The sequence below is a fragment of the Podarcis cretensis genome, assembly GCF_951804945.1.
Source record: "Podarcis cretensis genome assembly, chromosome: 6".
In the NCBI taxonomy this organism is placed as follows: Eukaryota; Metazoa; Chordata; class Lepidosauria; order Squamata; family Lacertidae; genus Podarcis; species Podarcis cretensis.
The window spans coordinates 40,036,897-40,057,192 of NC_137175.1; the positions used below are offsets into that span (position 1 = coordinate 40,036,897).

At 41.9% G+C, this 20,296-nt stretch overlaps 1 protein-coding gene across 3 annotated transcripts in view; it reads left to right on the top strand.

Annotated features, from left to right (window-relative positions):
* Positions 1 to 20,296, top strand: part of PLXNA2 (plexin A2) — a 629,839-nt gene that overhangs the window by 385,525 nt on the left and 224,018 nt on the right. For all 3 annotated transcript variants that reach the window (XM_079978812.1, XM_079978811.1, XM_079978813.1), the window contains one exon: positions 223 to 357. In XM_079978812.1, coding sequence (XP_079834938.1) covers positions 223 to 357 — 135 coding nt within the window. The remainder of the gene's footprint in view (positions 1 to 222; positions 358 to 20,296) is intronic.

Genomic DNA, 20,296 nt, shown 5'->3' on the forward strand with positions numbered 1-20,296 from the left:
CATTCTGTGTGCAATTTAACCACTGAATACCTAAAATGCATTCCAAATGTCGTTTGTGAATTCTTCACAGCACTCTTATAATATGCTTCCATTTGGATGTGCTGGGTATCAAACCAGCCATGTATTTACTTTCCTTCATATAGGCACTTGGTTAGGATCTGCCTGTATTTCTCCCTCATATTTAATGACAGTGATTTAACCTGCAGTATGTCTTTATTCCAGATCCGAGCAGATGGGCCTCCTCATGGTGGCATTCAATATGAAATGGTGCCAGTTTTCAAGGACGGGAGTCATATCCTTCGTGACATGGCCTTCTCCACAAATCATAATTACCTCTATGTCATGTCAGAAAGAAAGGTAAGCCTTGCTCTTTAAAACCACAGTAGGCTTTAAGCTTAGCCCCTCTGCAATGGGAAAGCCTTGCATATTCCAAAGGGCTCTTAACATTTGCTTCAGGTATGGATAGTGCCAAAGGTAGCTTTATTTTTATCTGAGTCTGGCCAGAGACAACTGTCAGTGCACCAGGGGAGGAGGAGTTTTCCTTCTCATCAGCACACTATTGTCTCTAAGAAATGGAAATTGGACAGTGCCACTATGAATGAAATATGGTTCTGGGATTTGGACTTCATTTTGCTATCAAATCCCATCCCTAGCAGAAGCCACTTCCATTCATTCCTCTTCTTGTGTTTGGCAGTAGGCTACTTTTACATAGAATTGCCCTTTGTTGTTTTATTCTTCTAGATTTCAAGGCTGTGTTTGTGTGTGCAAGAGGCTATGAAATCACAATATTGTGATTGGAGATAAAATGTGTGGCATGTGGATAGTGTTCAAGTATGTGCAGGATACAGTTTTGTTACATGTGTCTTCTGTCCAGCCATATCCTGACCTTCCCTTCTTTAGTGTTAGAAAATATAGCAGTGGCAAGGATTCTGGATGGCACTTCTGAATGTTGTTAGTGTAACATACAAAGCATGTTTAGATTGAAAGTATTTTGAGACTTTGGTACTTTTTCTTTAGAAATGTAGGAAATTCAGATACAGTCCCATGAACAAATGATCAGCTTAATAAGTTTGAATGATTCTCTGATCCACCTCTAAACCTTTAAGAACTCATTGGCCCTGGCCTTTAAAATGTCTAGATATAACCAATACATTCAATCTTTTGCTTTAAATTTCACCCACACAGTGCAGTTATACACCTGGTCTTAAAGGGACATGGGTGGCACTGTGGTCTAACCTACTGAGCCTCTTGGGCTTGCCGGTCGTAAGGTCAGCAGTTCGAAACTGAATGACAGGGTGAGCTCCCGTTGCTTTGTCCCAGCTCCTGCCAACCTAGCAGCTTGAAAGCATACCTGCATGAGTAGATAAATAGGTACTGCTATGGGGCAAAGGTAAACAATGTTTCTGTGAGCTTTGGCATTTGTCAAGGTGTTCTGTGCACCAGAAGCAGTTTATTCATGCTGACCACATGACCCGGAAAAAGCTGTCTGTGGACAAATACCGGCTCCCTTGGCCTGAAAGCGGAGATAAGCACTGCACCCCATAGTTGAATTTGACTGGACTTAACCATCCAGGGGTCCTTTACCTTTAACTTACCTATACCTGGTATTAGAGCAATCCATACCCCAATTCCCCACTGATATGGCTTTGTGGGGCATCCAACAGCGATCCAGCCAAATGTGCCTTCTACCCAGCAGCATGGTAGGCAGGTAGATGGGGGAGGTTGGCACAAGGAGAGCTGGGTGGAAGGACACCTCTGCTCGTTTCAAACCCACCTTCAGCCCAATGTAAGGAGGGTTTGGATTGCTCATTTAGTGCTACATCTGTGCTATCTTGGAATGGGCTGATGCAGGGAAAGAAATTGTCTCTGAGTAGTTGCAAACAGGTTCTGTGATGGGGCTTAGACTTTATCCATTCACTACTCACTAGGTTGTTCAATAATTTTTCAATTCAGTCTGAAAGGTTCAGTCTAAGACTTTACCCAAACTGGAAATAGTCACCATTTGATTGAAGACCGTGGCAACATGTGCATGAATTCTACTGGAACTAGACTGTATCAATAGATGCAATCTAGATAGGAGGTTTCTCTTAGTGTGATACCACTGTTATCTTCACAGGTTTTCCTCTTTCTTATGAACAAGCACAATTTATCTGTGTTGTCCTCCATGAGTGTCGCTTATAATTTTCTCTACTTCATAGTGATCCCTCTGCAGTGAATTCACAATGTACATATCTCAGTTGCCCCAGGCTGTTTTGTCAGTACTTCTCATTTATCACATTTACCCTACAGCCATTGGGAATAGATGTGGGTGGTGATCCACACAACACTTCAGCTGGTGAGCATGCACCTAAGACAAACTCCCTCTAAACCAAATTTTAAACAGTGAGCCGGTAGCTGAGTCACTGCTTCCCAGGTTGTGTCAGCTGTTCGATTCTCTGATATTTACTGTCTTCATGGTCCTTGCTCTGAACCTGTTTATGAGTGTGATAAACTGTGCTTCTGAAAAAAGGAACCAGATTGTACCCGGCAACACCAAAATGATTATGATGGAAATTTATTGCCTTTGCAGTCCACTAGAGTCTGTTGCTTAAGGGAGCCAACACCATGTAAATAATCCAGAACCTCGAATGTAACAGATCAACTGCATTCCACACCTGTCGGGGATGAGAAAATGCAAGAGGTGAAGCCCTGCTCTTGGGTTCATTGATTCAGTTAAGCATTTTAGTGGCTATCATTCATGGCTCTGTAATGATGAATAATTTGTCTAGTGCTGTGTGTATGGCAGTAAATGAGGGTATCATCTCAAGGAGTCTGGTTTGTACTACATTTTTATTTGTAAAATTTAACTCTTTGGAAATGGATTTTCAGAAGGCAGTATAATGCACTTGATTTTCCAATTTCTGAATTTTCTACATTAGTGCATATTGAACAAAAAAAGACTCATAGGGTTGTATTCAATGTAGTTCTACTCAAAATAGACCCCTTGGGCCATATTCAAATGACCGATAGTCCATAGCTAGCAGTAGGTTGGCATTTATGCATCATCAAAAGGCAGAGAAGAACAGGCATGGACTGGCAGGGCTCCAAAAAGTGTGGGGTGGAGGCAGGGGGTCAGGAGTGTGACCCAGGAGTGGGAGCTAATGATTTATGGGACTCAGTGCTGCCTGCATGGCAGGAGCCAAGTCAGAGAGAGGAGGAAGAGTCAGGGCAGTTTGAGATGGAAGAAGGTGTGCAGGATGTCACGGAGGAAGAAGAAACTATTCAGACAAGGGAAGGGCCAGTCCACTCTTTACTTTCTCCAACCCCGCTGTCTTCTAGGACCAGGAGGGGCTTGAAAAGGGAAAAGCAGCAACAACTTCCATGCAGGCAAAGTCTCAGGTTGCAGTCATGCAACCCCTCAGAAGAGGGTATATACGCTGGAGGAGGGGAGGGGCCCCACTGTTGCTGTAACCTGTGGACAGCTGCCTAGAGGTTAGAAAGTGTGTGTGTGTGTGTGTGTGTGTGTGTGTGTGTATCCGGAGCACCATGGGAGCTGCTTCTCTTGTCAATAAAGAGTTAACTATCAACTTCTTTAGCAGGGGCAGCGGTCTGTGACAGGAACACAGAACTGCTTTAGATTTGCATGGGTTAATGTGTACAGATGTAAATTTGGAAATTATTATTTAAATAGAAACACGTTGCATCTCTGCATCGTGGGGAAGACTGTGGCCAGGTGATCTGCACTGCCCAGGTGCTGACTCTTGATGTGCAACATGCCCTCTCACCTTATGGTTCTTTATCTGTAAACAAGACATGGACTGAACAACCCTTCAAATGAGATGACTGTCCTCTGACAGGCCTACAAACAGAAGACTGTCCTCTGAAAAGTCGGACACATGGCCATCAGAGATGATAATCCTGCTGTGTGATTATTAAGTGAAAAGAGTTAGCCACCCCTGCCTTGGAGCTATAAACACAGAGTACAGTGTACCCCAGACAGCTTCGTGAATCATCATCTTCTTACAACTCATATTACAGATGGTTGTGCTCTAAGCCCTTTACCAACATCTTTCTTGCTTCTCCCCCCTTCTTGTTTGTTTAACATCCAGCTGTAGGAAGAGTTCAGTGAATCACAAAAGCTAGCTCAGCACTTCATGACCTTCAGTTGCTCCTAATAAATGTATTATGATACTGCATCTTAGATTTTTCCCCTCCTTCTTCTAATGGATCAACATGACTTCTTCTATTTTTTGTCAAAACAGCAAATGGAGGTGGGCCCAGCTGTGAGGTGCAAGAGTTGTGCTTCCTCAACTATAATGTCCCATTGTAAATTTAAACTGGCTGATCATTTTTGCAAGGATGCCTTATCTCTAGCTTGGCAGGAAGAATTCAAAGAAACTGAACCACACACAAAGTTTCCCAATAGAGATGGAGCAGGGATGTCTTCAACTCATCTGTTATGGGGTGAGAGGGCCTAAATATTCATCAGAGCTGCTAATTCTCTTAATTGTGAATTGGGGGGAGTTACTAAATAATGAAAAATACCTAAAGTGCAATTCCATTAAGAACTGTGTTTTACTCAATGGTGAAGTGTTTTACATGTCTCCTTTGTTGTTAACCTGTTCGTGATTCTTTCTGTACCACTGTTCCCAGTTAAGAGAAGAGACTCTTCTTAAGAAGAAAGAAAGTGAAACATTTTTTGTGCAGAGTGCCTTTTAATGACTAGCAGGAAAAAAAACATAGGTTATTTCATTGGGAACAAAAATAGAGGAAAGTTAAAAAAAAAGACCACCAAATTCAATCTGCAAAAGCAGCTGGAATCAAATATGAAATTTTGAAGAGACTTTGAAACTTCACTTGAGTCTGCAAAAAGAGAAGCAAAGAATGCTGAATAAAGTTCTTCTGCCTTCACAAGTTTTGTCAGAGAGATATCCTGGTACTTCACTGGCTTTGAAGTTCTGTCGATGCAGTGATGTATGGGAGAAAAGTGTGGTCCATGTTTTTTCCCCCTATGATTTCTATTCTGCCATTTGCAATCAAAGACCCTCCTGTTTTTGGCGTATTCGCCATATTAAGTTATTTATTAGCAGATTACATTCCTTGACTTTCTTTGGTGGTATGCATGTGTGTATCCGCAAAACTAGTAGAGCAGACTAGGAATCAGTTATTTGCTTAGAAGTAACTTTTCCTAAGAAACAAGATGCTTTTCTCTTAGGTATTAAAGGTCCAGAGATCCTGAAGGACCAGATTAAACTATTTATGTATGCGACCACAGCTGCACAGATTCTGTTAGCCCAAAAATGGAAAGATGCTACAACTCTGACCAAGGAAGAGTGGCAGAAAAAAATTGATGAACTATGCTGAGATGGCAAAACTTACAGGAAGAGTTAGAAACCAGGAAGAGGTGGACTTTAATAACGAATGGGGGAAGTTTACAATCTATTTGAAAAACTATTGTAAACAATTACATACATTGGTAGGAATGACAGAAAACTTGTAGCAAAAAATTGAACTATGGAATGATAAATGATTTATGAGAATAGAGTTATGAAAGAGATGCAGAGGAGGAAATAATTATATTAAGATCCACAATGGGGGGGGGTGAAGTCAAAGGGGATTTTATGTTTATGTTTTCATTTCGCTTGTATATGTAAAATAGAAAATTCAAAAGGAATCAGCTGGTGAAATTGATGGTTTGACCTTTATTCTCCGGGAAACTGCCCTTAAGCAGTTATCATAGGTTGCTAATGTCACCATATAACTTTTTATCTCTATTATTTTCCTTTTGTACAGCATTTGAAACTGAATCTGTAATGTTTTCAGCTTTGGTCTATTGAACATAATATCTGTCTGTCAATAATTTGTCACATCTGTTTAACAGATATCCTATTTCTAGGCTAATTGTCCTGAATAAGAGAAATTGCTCTTGTTGCTTTTAACTCACAAGCTTAATACAACTGCTCTGTACTATTGTGATCTGATCTTATGGGCCACTTTGCATGCTATGAGACAGAAAGGCTCTTTTCCTCATTGAGCATTGCAATATGTGGAGGAGAGAGGAGTGTCTGAAAATACCTGGGAGATTCAGTTGGCCCAAGTTCCTGAGCTCTCGATGTATTTTCAAACAAATGCATCTTTCCTTGCAGATCTTTCTCACTTGGTGCCATTGTCTTTGCTTGACGTGAGCTGTGAGCAAGCCTCTCCAACTGTTAAGAGATAATACTAAATCAATCATATGAAGAGAAACAATTTTAGCTTGAAATGTGTCAGGATAAGCCATGTGCTCTATCTGTCAACCAAGCACAGTTCCCAAAATTTTGTCAAGCACTGGAATTACAATGATTGGCACCTAGGATAAGACAATGTAGTTGCAGCAAGGTGCAGCGAGGCAAATAGGACAGGGTTGATTCTCAGAGGCTGGGGTCACAGGCTAAACTTCCACTGCACCCTTTTATTTTCCCCCACATGAGTGCATCTCATTGCATTCTACAGGGAAAAGGAGTACAGCATGACTCTCGTCACATTATGGTAATTGTGTGAGGGGCAACGCCTGAAGAGTGCTATGGAACAGTATTTTCTGTACATGTGGTCACTATATCTATCCCTAGGAATCCTGCACAGGTTTGGAGGGCTGCATAAAAAAATGGAGTACCATTTTATATCTGTGCTATTTTGAAAGTTGTTTCACAGCATCCATACTTAAAATAATGTGCTATAAATTGTCTCTGACAGAGAAGCAAAGCCATTTGTGCTTCTGCATATGTGGAATAGCAGCAGGTGATTCTGCAACTCAGGATGAAGATCGCTGACACAGGGTGATATGCTGTGTCAGTGAAGCTAGAAACTGCAGCAACTGTTGCAGGCAAAACTGAGGCCCACTGGCACATCTGCAGTGAGAGAATTTGTGAGGAGCCATTTTCAGCTCGCTTCCCAGCATGAGCTGCCTTGCGTTTCTCAAAAACATCCAAATTCAATTAGCATGTTTTTATGTGTGTGCTTTCTAAAGAAAATACAGTGCTGAATCCTGGGTCCTTGCTGCTATTTCTGCTAGTGATTTATTTTTATTTTTATTTTTTGCTTGCTTCTGCAGAAATTAATGAGCCATGAGGATACACAATTGGGCATGTTGCACCTGGAGTCGCGCTCAGTGATTACACAATAGTTTGAGGGGTTAAAGAGAAATCAACAGCAGAACACTTGTAAATGTCCAGGGATTGCCACCAGCCCACATAGTGGAGGCAGATTCATCCTGCTGTGGTCCCCAACCTCCATACTGGGAAGCAAATTCCACTGATATAAAGTGGACTTCATTCTGAGTATACTAGTGCTGTACCAAAATCTGCCTCTGGTTTTTTGGAGGTTTTTTGCCCACTGTGAAAGAGGCTTAAACTTTTCTGCCTCATTCTTAGGACTCTTGAGGATTTCTCTGGCGACTGTGGGAAACCATGTATTAATGCCAGTTCTGCTGTGGTTTAATGCCTTACCACCACCACCTTTATAGAGTTTTTGTGATGGATCACTGATCTGTCATTTGAACAACTACTTTCTATGCACACAGTTCCTCTTCTGTATACCTTACCCTTAACCCTTCTTTCCATATAAAGCCTCTTTACATCACTTCAACCTTTGAGCATGGCTTGTTCACACTGCACGATAGCTCTTTTCCATTGCTTGAGTAGCTCAAAGAGGCTGTGCTGTAAACTTGGGACCTTGCTGTTCCCAAATCCTGCCTAATGCTTTATTTAGGAAACATAGGTTGTTCTCATTCCTTGGCTTCACCTGTGGAAATAATTCTTGAAAGAGAGAGAGAGAGAGAGAATAAGTGAACAATAGAGCACCTGAAATGATTTCTCATGGCTTATGTGACATTTTTACACTGGCTTGATGTAGTTCAGAGACCCTTATGCAGAATATTATGAACAGAGCTGCACTCACGCCTGTCACTCGGCGGGAGGTGGGAGAAGATTAATGCCATGCCCTAAAGATTCTCCTCACGTTGCAGGGAGAAGGGCAAGACAGTCAAAGCAGAGGGGAGGCTGGGCCCCTGCCTGTAAAAATGATAGGCCTTCTTACACCAAGCCTAGGGGAGGCAGGTGAACTCTGTATGGAAGAGGTGGGAACATTGACTCTTGAAGGTTATTTGAATTAAAAGGGTGGAGGGGCGTTCTTCTTTTAACTGCAGCCAGAGAAGAGCCACAGAAAGGTTACATACATAGTTCAGTTCAAGGAAACCTTATTGCCATGAAAAAACTTTACATAAATTGCCAAGGTTTGTGAAAGCGATAGATCCCCTCAGGCCAATCCCAGGAAGTTTTCATTGGACCAGGTAATTAGCATTTGCTATGGGGGAGTCATTCCAAGAAGTTGTGAAAGGGAAGACATGAGGGAATAGATGGGTTTTCTGCTCATTACCCAATACCAAAGTTTGGTGTGCAATTTATTCCAGTACAGCTGGAGGGTATCTCTTTACCCTCCTGAGTGAAGCTAGGCATACTAATCAACATCTACATAGGACTGCCACTTTGTCCACGGCGGAGCTGCCTCCTCACCAAGCCTGCTGTTGTGTCTGAATTTGCACATGTGAATTCATTTAAATTTAGGCAAATTTAAAATCGGTGATTGCCGAACACTGCCTCTCAACTAAGATCACCCAAACACTGCAAGATGACAGAGCCAAAATAATGAGGCTATTTTAAGGCTGACCTCAAGCTAGCATGGAGAAAATATATTGCCCTTGTAATACATAATAGTACTAAGGAGAATTGTAAGCATTGTATCCGTTTCTATCCATTTAAAGTTTCATAATTGCAGGCAATTATGAGATGTGTCATTAATTGTTTTAATTGCTATAAGGGCTGAAGATTAAGAGTGCAAGGTGATATTTCCCACTATCAACAGAGCAGTGCTTTTTCACAAACTTACATTGATTTCAGTTAGAGATATAAATTTCTGGAAATTTTGAAGCTATTGTGAATTCCCCCCATACCCTTTTTTTAAAGGACATGTTGAGAAAATTTTAATATATGCAGTACATTATTTCTTATTAAACCTGGACTTATTTCACTCCATTTACAACATAAAGGGGGCTCATTTACAACTTAATAAGAATATGAAATTTGGCTATATGGTTGGAACAGGGAACAGGATATAAAAGGTAAAGGTAAAGGTACCCCTGCCCATACGGGCCAGTCTTGACAGACTCTGGGGTTGTGCGCCCATCTCACTTAAGAGGCCAGGGGCCAGAGCTGTCCGGAGACACTTCCGGGTCACGTGGCCAGCGTGACATCGCTGCTCTGGCGAGCCAGAGCCGCACACAGAAACGCCGTTTACCTTCCCGCTGGTAAGCGGTCCCTATTTATCTACTTGCACCCGGAGGTGCTTTCGAACTGCTAGGTTGGCAGGCGCTGGGACCGAGCAGCGGGAGCGCACCCCGCCGCAGGGATTCGAACCGCCGACCTTTCGATCGGCAAGTCCTAGGTGCTGAGGCTTTAACCCACAGCGCCACCTGCGTCCCTGAACAGGATATGGCTGTGGGCAATTAGAGAAATTGTCTGGAAGTTTGCTTAGAAATAATACCCTCTTCGTATAGTGGCTCTTACTTCCCAACAAACACAAATACGATGGCAACCTTGAAAGTATAAATGTTATTGGCTGCAGTCCTAGGGGCCTTTTTCAGCCTGAGGACCATAACTCCTTATGGGCTACACGCTGGTGGCAAAAAGTGGGTGAAGTAGTGGATGCAATTCATACCTATGTATAGTGGGCTACATTCCAGTAGTTACACGCATCAGAGGTTTCTACATGCCTACAACCATCTCTCTATCCAGGCAAGCAAGATGCTTTATCACAGTGCAAGGAGACATTCTAGCTGGTTGAGGAGAACATGGAACAGGACCAATAAGAGATTTGGGCTGGGGGAAGACAGAAGAGGCTTAGAGGGCTACATGTGGACCCTAGCTTGAGGTTCCCCACCCCTCTTATATGAACTTACCTGGGGGTCCCATTGAAGCAGACATGCATTGGATTGTACCTTTGTACCAAGATGCCTGTGTCATAGCCACTGGAAGTGAGAGGTGTGAAGATTAACCCCAAGGGAGCGGCCAGGTCAATAAGACATCAGATTCAGGATACTTGCTTCTAGAATCTCCAAAATCACCAAAAAAAGGCAAGCAGCAACTTACAGAAAATGAAGGCCCTGTATGCTCATCTCATGAAGATGGCAGCCTCTTGTATCTTGATTCTAGTGTGGCATAAATCTACAGTATAGATAGGAGCTATAATTTTCTGTAGCTTCTTCATTTTGTGTTGGGGCAGAACAAACTTAAGTGGGGCTGAGGGGTTGCAGATCCACTGCTGCATCTCAAGCCTGGCTGGCTTGCTCCAGGCAGAGTGGAAGACAGGGAGGTGGTTGTTTTGTATTCAGTTTAGATTGGAGGGGTGTGTGGAGGATCAGGGTCCCTGGAGGATTTCTGAGGATTTGGTTCTTGTGGATCCAAAACTACTGGCATATTGCCCTGCATCAGCCCTTTCAGAGCTTTCTGCCCACCTGGGCATAGACCATGGCATAGCAGATCACCATCACAAACTCCTCTCTTTCTGCAGAGGCTAATGGAGATGTACCTACAGACCATGCATAACTAAATATATTGCTGGCCCAGTTAGCTTTTAGTGCTGGGATACTTGTAGAAATAAATTTGTATTTTTATTTTGTATTACTGTTGTACCGTGGATGTTTTTCATCATTAAAGCTGTGTTGTATGTACTTTGCTCAGGAAGTCAGCCAATAAATATTTTGAATAATAAAAGCATGTGACGTACGACTGTATTATAAAACCTTGTATTAAAACAGATTCCAGTGAGTCCTCCCACCATGTCCCCCCACCAAATACCAATATTTTTCATTAGAAAAGATAGAATCAAGACACACTTGTGTGTGTAGTAAAGACGGTAAATGGGTTTTAAAAGCAATCCAAATCCCCAGAAATCCTCCAAAAACAATCTAAACTTTTCTTGCTAGTTTTTCTATTCTGGGAACGCTTGCGAATATGTTTGTGTAGCATTCATCATTTTGTCTATCAGTAAATTTCAATTGTTATCAAGGGATCTGTTTCAGTGATGTGTGCAGGAATGTGGGAATTGACATTTACTAATAAAAATAAAATCCTGCCAACTCTATACAGAAAAGCTCCATAGGAATGCGAGTTCCAAGAGCCTGTAATTAGAACTTGCACCTGGTGCCCTGTCACAAAGTCTCACAGCAACTTACATTGATGTTGACTTCATAGTCTTGTTGCTGTTTTGAAAAGTAAGAAAGAAAAGTTCTGGGAAAGACAAAGGAGTTTTTGGACTCTGTTACATTAATGCTGGGAGGGTTGGTTTCTTCTTGAATGATGTGAACACCTACAATTCTGGCTATGTTTGTCAGCAAGACCATTCCAACAATTGGCAGGGCTGCAAAGAGATTAAAAGTGTGTTCCCAAAATTTGGAAATATTTAAAGATACAGGGGAAACACTATACATTTGCATAGGAGTACTTCAGTCTCAATCTGAAAATATAGCAAATAAATATATTTTTTCTTTACTAGGACTGTCACTCACTTTAATAATAAATCTTGGTTCATTTCAAATGAGTTTTAGTCAATTAACTGGTAGATTATCTGATTGAATATGTTTATGAATAAAAAGAACTATAAAGATAAATTAAAAGTGTGATAAAATAACCTTTCCGGCTCATTATATCATCTGCAGAGTCCAAGATATTATTTTACCCTTACATTGTTTGCAGTCTTGCTGCTAGTATTCAGAGATACACTCCCTCTGCTTATGGAAGTTCCATTTAGCTGTTGTTGCTAATAGCCATTTATACTTCCTCCGGTTTAATCCAGCAGATCCAAGTAGGCTGAACTAATGTCAAGAAGGTGGCTTGGTGGCTCTGTCCCATCAGACTTGCCACTACTGTAAATGTTGGTTGGTTATTGTATCTTATTTACTGCATGGTGAAAAATCATCCTGATACTAAACTGCAAACCAACAACTGAATTTCAGTGCCTCTCTGGGCCCAGATTTTCTCCCACAACACACACACAATCCTTTTTCTTTTACTTCAAGGCAAATAATGCTGTTCCTTGGAGCTTATTTCTTGCAACACTTTTATTAAACACAACACAAAATGCTTAATCAATTAATCGGTTCAGTTAATTGACTAATGTTGCTGCTCCACTCTTCAGGGGTTTCTGAAAATACAGTATGTGTTGTGCATTTTCAAGATTTAGTGCTAGACTGAGGATGAATGTACAGTACTCAGGGCAAGTTGTCGTCAGTATCTCCCAGAACACTAGTTTTTAAATTTTATTTTCTTGAGCACTACTGCTCCAGTTTGCTTATTCTTGGCAGACCACATTTCTTCCTTTATGGCCTCCATGTGAGAAGCCACTTGAAAGACCTGAATTAAAATCCAACTTCCCCTGCCCTCCAGTGGAAGTCTGCTGGACACCTGGGCTAAAGGGAGAGGAGAATCATTGCTATCTTGCAAGTGGATGCTATTAGATTTATACAAGATCCATTGAGCTGCAATTGCCTTGTGTGTGCATCTTGTAGATGTGCCCATGAGTGCTCATATGACCAGAGGTGGAGCCTATTGCTTTCTGCTGTCTGTGTGGAGTTAGAGCCCTACTGTATGACTTGGCCTTGACTCTGCATGATGTACCATACCACCTGCCTCCAATTTCTAAACTGCTCTAACTCATCTTTTTCTGAAATTTGGACTGCTTGAACCTCTTACCTAGGAAATGCTCTAGACCATATTTCCTAGGACAAATGTTTTTAATTTTATTATTGGCCCCACTGCTACACTACTGTTCCACACCACTCTATCAGAATTTCTTGTAAAGAAACTGTTGTCATATGTGTATCTATTTTTTGTCACCCCTCAGAGCACCCTTTGCTGGTTGTGAAGTAATTGCCTAGCAAATGTTTTAGTGTCGGGAGCCACAGAGGCACAGGAGCCTCTGGAAGTAAATTGTAGTGAAACTCTGTGCCCTATAACCCTAAAATGTGTAAGTCCCATGAAAACAGCTTTGTGTTTGAGCTGGATTTTCTGGCTGGTGAGTCCGGCATGGGGGTGGGGTGGGGGGTTGGACAAGGAGTAAATGCTAGATGCCCAGATGATTTACAAGCATTTAGGATTGGGTTGAGGGCTAAGAAAAGTAAAGAAGGGCCATCAATTGATCAGGAAGGCCATAAATGTTCCTAGTGTCCTGAAAAGAAGTGAGATGAACCAGCAGAAATGCATAAGGATGGAAAGAGCTGGGAAATAAAATGAGGAGGGTAAAACGCAAACCATTTTAAATTTGAAGTTAAACTGCTTTTCCAGATGGTTTTCTATACATGATCCTGAATATAGTTGCTGCACTGAAACCAGGGAGCTCTGTTGTTGTTAAGTTAATCAAATATATTTTGCTCAATGTTTACACCCATTCCGGTGAGATATCTCTTCTGATAATGATTATGCTGGATGGGTGGAATACATAAGGTTGAGATTGATTGCAGTTGGTACAGGCTTTAAAAAAGTAACGGTTTGGCTTATGTATTGAGAGCTGAAGCTATAGGCTCTCTCATCTTAATGGAATTCAAGGCATACTTTAAAAAAATGAAATACCTATATATACCTTTTCCAATCTTGCCAAGTTCTGTGTTAAGGCAAGATGTTAAGGCACTTACTGGTCATGTACACACAGTTCAGAATTTAAATAAATCTGCACTTTGTGTAGACGTGCAAAAGAAAAAAAAAGAATTGTAATTGGGTCAGAAACCTGCATTTACAAATGTTTCCCCTTGAGTGGAAATTAAAATGAACATTTTCAGATTCTGAGCATACCCGCCTGGAGCATTTAAATAGAGTTTTGAATAGAATTAATGGATCCCTTAAAAGTAGCAGTCCATCTCACCCCTTCCTAACCCTGCCCATCCACCCCCACCCCAATAAACAGCAGCAGCAGCAGTGTTGGGAGGGTGGTGTCATGGCACCACTCCACTCCGCTACTGTTCACACAAATGTAGAAGAGGCCAAAGCAGATATCCAGGAAGATATCATGGAGTCTTCTGACTTATACCAGCTGGACTACAACTCCCATAATTCCTGGCCACTGGCTATTCTGGCTGCAGTTGATGAGAGATGGTGTCAAACAACATCTGGAGGGCCACAGGTTCCCCATAACACTAGTTTATAAGAAATTAAACTACAGGAAATTAAGCTTAAGGAAAGTCTATGATAGGGGTGGCTTGAGAACTGCATTACCCCAATAAAAAGCTTTGAGGCAGTAGTGGACCAGGTTTCCCAGTGTGATGAGGTTGCCATGCAGTCACTCCTGCTCTTTAGAAGGGACCCAGTCCTCTAAGAAGGTCTTTCTAGCTTCACGGAAGACACGGAGTTCATTTAAAAAAGAAAAAAAAGCTGTACCCACTATGCATAGTAGGCCAAAGTGTGAACAAGATGGATCCCCCTAGGAAGCACAGAGGACAGATCTTACTGTGTGAGCGGATCCACTCAACAGCAGTCAGTCCTAACTCCTGTCAAGTCCTACTTTCATGTCACCTCATGATCAAGTGTATCGAAGAGGACTAAAAAATCGAATAGGCTTAGCAGGATATAATTTCCACTGTCAGTTTCAAGATACAGATCAGTGACTGCAAGAATGCTGTGCTGCCTTATAGGGATGAAAACTGGGCTGGTATGGCTTCTTGTTGAGGAAATCCTTGGTTAGAGAGGGATTGGCAAAGAAGGATGCTCCTGTTGGCTCATTACTGCCCTTTCCCCTCTCATTATGGCATTCGACTTTTAGATTAAACTTCCAGGTTCTCTTTTTCCTGTAATCACTTAAACGTAATAGAGAAATCTGGCTAAAATTAGTCTGAGGTCATTTAAGAGAAGCTACCTGACAAGCAAGACGTTTTAATTACTTTTAATTGATCTAAAAAAAGAGCATAAGCAGGTGGGATAACATACTGCTTCATTTTTCTCTGCTAGCAGATAATTTGTCCGATTTTAAGAGCGCTAGCACTTGTCCTTGCCTTAGTCAATCTTAGGACATTTTTGAATTGTCACTCAATTTGCACACGCATGCACACAATCACAATATCCCATGGACATTATTGTCTATTCAACAGGGGCCATTCAGCAAAGTATTACTGTAAGCTCTGCATCTGTCTTTCAAACCGCATGGCTGTGTGTTTGTCTGTGTTTAATATTATCATATAATTTGCAAACTACACGTGATTGAGGGGATGAGAGGTTAAAGCTGGTTTTCTCCTTTTGAATGAAGAAAATCCAACATGAATTTATTCTAGCAGAAATTACTGTTAATGTCTTTGCTCTGAGTGCACTGGCTTTTCAGAAAGTGCAATGCTTTATGCAGCATTTCAGTCTCTCTTTTTAATGTTGTTTAGAATTACTCACTTTTAATTCCCCACTTAATCCTTTCCCACCTGCCTATCTGAGTCCCAAGGTTCCCAGCATGAACTTGCCTTGATGTTCATTTCCTTTCCCATTTTTATCACATTCCTGTTGTTTAATTGTCTGATCAGCAGTCACCAAACTGAAATGTTTCTAGCTTTCTCATAAGGGAAGCATAGTTTCTACCAATGCCAATGCAGAAGTAATGGCGAAATGGCTTTGGCTTTTCACAATGGATAATACTTTAAATCCATGTTTTCCCCCTACAACCACCTGAGTCACACCCACACCATACATTTAAAGCACTTAGCTTTCCCCAAAGAATCGTTGGAACAGTAGTTTGATATGAGTGCTGGGAATTGTAGCTCTGTGGTGGGTAAACTGCAGTTCCTTTGATTCTTTGGCAAAAACCATGTGCTTTAAATGTATAGGATGGATGCATGTCTGGGATTTGGTATACAGTCATACCTCATGTTACTTCTGCTTCATGTTACGTTCTTTCAGGTTACGTCCCGCGGCAACCCGGAAGTACCGGAAAGCATTACTTCTGGGTTTCGCTGCTTGCGCATGTGCAGAAGTGGCAAATTGCAACCCGCGCGTGCACAGGCGCACCACTGCAGGTTGCATTCTTTTCATGTTGCAAACGGGCCTCCGGAACGGATCCCATTCGCAACCAAAGGTACCACTGTACTGTGACTGCTTTGATTTACTTTCTTCTCCCCTTTTCTCTGGCAAAATGAGAACAAGGCACTTTAATGCAACCTCATACATTTAACTTACAGCTGCTGTTGTCATTCTTCTAAGAACCAAGTTAAATCCTAACAGCAGCAGTTCCACATGTTTAAACACAAAACTACTCTGAAAAGACAGTTGGGTGCCCACTTTTATTTGTTTATAATTTGAAGTATTTTTACCCTGCTGCTTGGCTGCAAAGGGCTCTCAGAGCAGCTTACAAGATAAATAAGAAGACAGTTTCATGCCCTCAGGTAGACAAAATACACAAAACAAAAGGAAAAGCCATTTGAAAGGGAGGTGCAAACTCAGGGCCACAGATCCCCTTACAAAGTTTACTTAACAACTAGCTGGAAAGGAAATGTTCAAGGAGAGGAGCCAAAGATGTCTGGTCTCTCAGCAGATCCAGTGGAGAAGCGCTGCTTCCCCTCTTCCCCTCTAATATAGGCTGGTGAAATGGCGAATGTCAGGTGACAGTTGATGTGGGAAGCAGATGGTGCTGACCAGCAACTGAGAAGATGGCAACACTGCTTCCCTTCCCTCCCTGTGCTGTAACCTGTTAGAACTGGCTGCCGCCTGGTAACAGCTGATGGAGGAAAAAGCTTGATGGAGTTGGCAAAGGGGGTGGCTGAATAATTTGTAACTCTTTAGACTTCTGTGGCTTACATCCCCTCTCCCTAGATGCATTTCTTTCAGCCAGGACCATGCCTATTGTCTGTTCTGGTTCAGGGAAAAAGAAACTAGGATGAGAGGTTGTGGAGTGCTAATAGCAGCAAGTAGGATGAGGGTTCTTTATTTCTCTTCACCTGGGCACATTTTTTGCTTTCAAAATCAACCCACCCACTTCCCTATTTCCTAGAGGACTGGGGCAGTTCTTTGTTTAAATCAGCAACCTTTTTCAGCCGTGGGCCAGTCCACCATCCCTCAGACAATGTGGTGGGCCAGACTATATTTTTTTTTGGGGGGGGGGGGGGAGAACGAATTCCTATGCCCCACAAATAACCCAGAGATGCATTTTAAATAAAAGCAAACATTCTACTCATGTAAAAACACACTGATTCCTGGACCATCCGCAGGCCAGATTTAGAAGGCGATTGGGCCGCATCCAGCCCCCGGGCCTTAGGTTGCCTACCCCTGGTTTAAATGCAAGGGAAAGTTTCCATCTCAAGTCGTGGGACCTGGAAACAGTAGTAAGCAGGAAGTCCCTTTCGTTGAAGACCATAAATACTGAATTTGCAACACCCTATTGATTTCTGCATATGGATATAATTTCTTAGGAGCAGAAGTGGGAAGCAAACTGAAAATATTAGCATACAGAACTTACATTTTTTTAAGGAAGGGTTTTCCCCCCCTTAACAGCTTTCTTCTTCGATTTGAATTTAATTTATTTACCTATTTAATGTGTTTATATTCCATCTTTCCTGCAACATAAGTGTAGGGCTCAACTCCTTTTCCTGTGATCCTCACAACAACTCTGTGAGGTAGGTTAGGCTGAGAGCCAGTGACAAGCTCAAATTCACCCAGTAAGCTTCATGGCTGAGTGGGGATGTGAACCCTAATCTCCCAGGCTATAGTCCAACACTCTGACCATGACACCACTTGAATGGTGCTGTGCTTGTGATGTATGGGAGGGGAGCAGGAAACAACAGTAGTATTGCTCTGTTTATTCTTATTTTTGAAATTTAACATTTTAAAACTTTAGTTACACATTCCATGGTAACCTGAATTAATAGCAGCCTTGTTAAGTGTAAGGGTGTGGCTTGACCAAAATGTGGAGGCCTAGAGGACATAGTTCCCCACTGGGATATATGAAAACACACAGTGACTAGCAGCTGCTAGTTTAGAAAGGGATAAACCCATTTTTACTGTCACTCTCCCTCCCTTTTCATAAGAATAAGAATAACAAGGTAGGAAACTATATTCTCAAGTCAGGTAATTACTTAAAGGACAAAGCTGAAATGTCCCATTGCCCAATTCAAAAAGTGCTCAACTATGAAATTTAAAAGCAAACCTCAGACTCCTTGTTCTCTCTATCAGGACTTCCTTTCCTATTCCTTTTCAGTACTGTACTGTTGGAGGCTTTTCAGTAAATGAGTTTGGCGGCTAGTCAGCCGGTGAGGAAGGGGAATTGTTCACGCTGGGCGCTAACAGAAAAGAAACATAACTCACAATATGGAGAAGGGAGCTTTGAAATTGCACAAATTATTCCATTTTATATTTTAATTAGTTTGAATTAGCAATGGGAATAGATGCATAAAATGATCCAGTGAAGGGTGAAATGGGAAAAGGGATACGGTATAGTGTATCACTTTATTATTATGAAGTTTGCAGGGAGTGAATGTAAGAGGCACACAGACCCTCTCCTGGTTGCTGAGACTCATCAAGCTGATCCATGAAGACTCAGCAGGGATGCATGGAAAGTTGTCATATGCAGAACCACCTGCAAGTTCATGGAAAACAAAGGATCACCTCTGGCCTGGACGTTCTTTCCTTCACTACTGTGAGAGGAGGGCATTTCCTTTACATACTGCTAATAGATGTTGCTATTACTGGCTTTCCCCCAAAATGCCATTCTAGATGCTGTGAAAGTCCCAAATGCCATGTAAAACACTAGCATTTGGTGTAGAATTAGTGAGATGAGATCAAGCAGATGGAGAAAAAAAACATATTTTTTTTTTAAAAGCAGTTCTTTGCTCTCTGTATATCTGTTAATGATTTCAATTCCAAAGGACAAAGGACATGTAAAGATTTAGTGGCTACTAGAAAAGGCACTTCAAATTGCATCCTTGAGAAGATTTTGAAATACTTACAGATTTCATGTTTTAGGTAAAAACGTCTTCTTGAAGTAGATTGAGGTCGGTCATCACATCTTATCTGAGATTAATTTTACATCATTACTGTAATTGTCATATGTATGCATACATTTTTGAAAGACAGTGTGGTCTTACTATCTCTATCTTTCAAAAGGAAAGAAGAGTACAGTAGTATCTTGGGTTACAGACGCTTCAGGTTACAGATGCTTCAGGTTACAGACGCTTCAGGTTACAGACTCCGCTAACCCAGAAATAGTACCTCGGGTTAAGAACTTTACTTCAGGATGAGAACAGAAATCGTGCGGCGGCGGCGCAGCCACAGCGGGAGGCCCCCGTAGCTAAAGTGGTACCTCAGGTTAAGAACAGTTTCAGGTGAAGAACGGACCTCTGGAACGAATTAAGTTCTTAACCCAAGGTACCACAGTAAATGACTGTTTGTGCATAATGATGAGCCAGACTTTTTGGTTTATTGTAACTGATGCATGCTGGCTGATCACTCTGACTTTGCTCCTCATATGGCTCAAGCATAATAAACAAACCAGGAAACCTTGGCTTCCCATTAAAACCAAACCAGGGATCATGGTTTGATGCTGCCTAAAAAGATAATTGGCCAACCTTCAAATGCAATGTAACCCCCTGGACAACCACAATTGGGCTTAATAGTGCAGCGTAGCCACTGACACATTCATAGCCCCACTGCTACCAGGCCAGTATGGCAAAGAGTCCTAGATTGAACCCTATGCCACCATGTGATGGCAACAAGGTTGGCTCAGCATCCCGCTCTGCCCCTTACCCACCCCCAAACAGCCTGTTTCAGTAGTTTCTTTTGACTCCTTTCAGCAGGGATACTGCTGATAATTGCACTCACCACTTGGGCAAATGCATTGGGGGCACTGCTTGCCAGTGGAGCTCTGCTGCTGGTGGAGGCCAGGGGATTGGACTGCTCTGCCTGCTGTAGTCCATTTTTAGGAAGCCACAAACCACAATCCCTGTTCATAACAGAAAGTGAAGTTGTTTATCCCACAGAAGAGCAAACTGGGACCTACAGTGTTATTGGGCAACATGCAGCAGTACACTTCTCATCCCTAAACCACGATCAGCCAAAAACTTTGGCTTATTGTTACATTCGAATGCAGCCACTGAGTGACTTGACTAAAACTATTTGGGGAGTTGGTGGCAGAGAAAAGATTTATGTCTGCAGCTCAGTCTTATTTCTTTTACACCAAGCCAGCTATTGTTTTGGGAAGTCTTCTGAATTGAGGCTACAAAACTTCTGCAGCTAAAACCTGGGTTAGCAGTTGAGATCTATGTTCCCTCCAA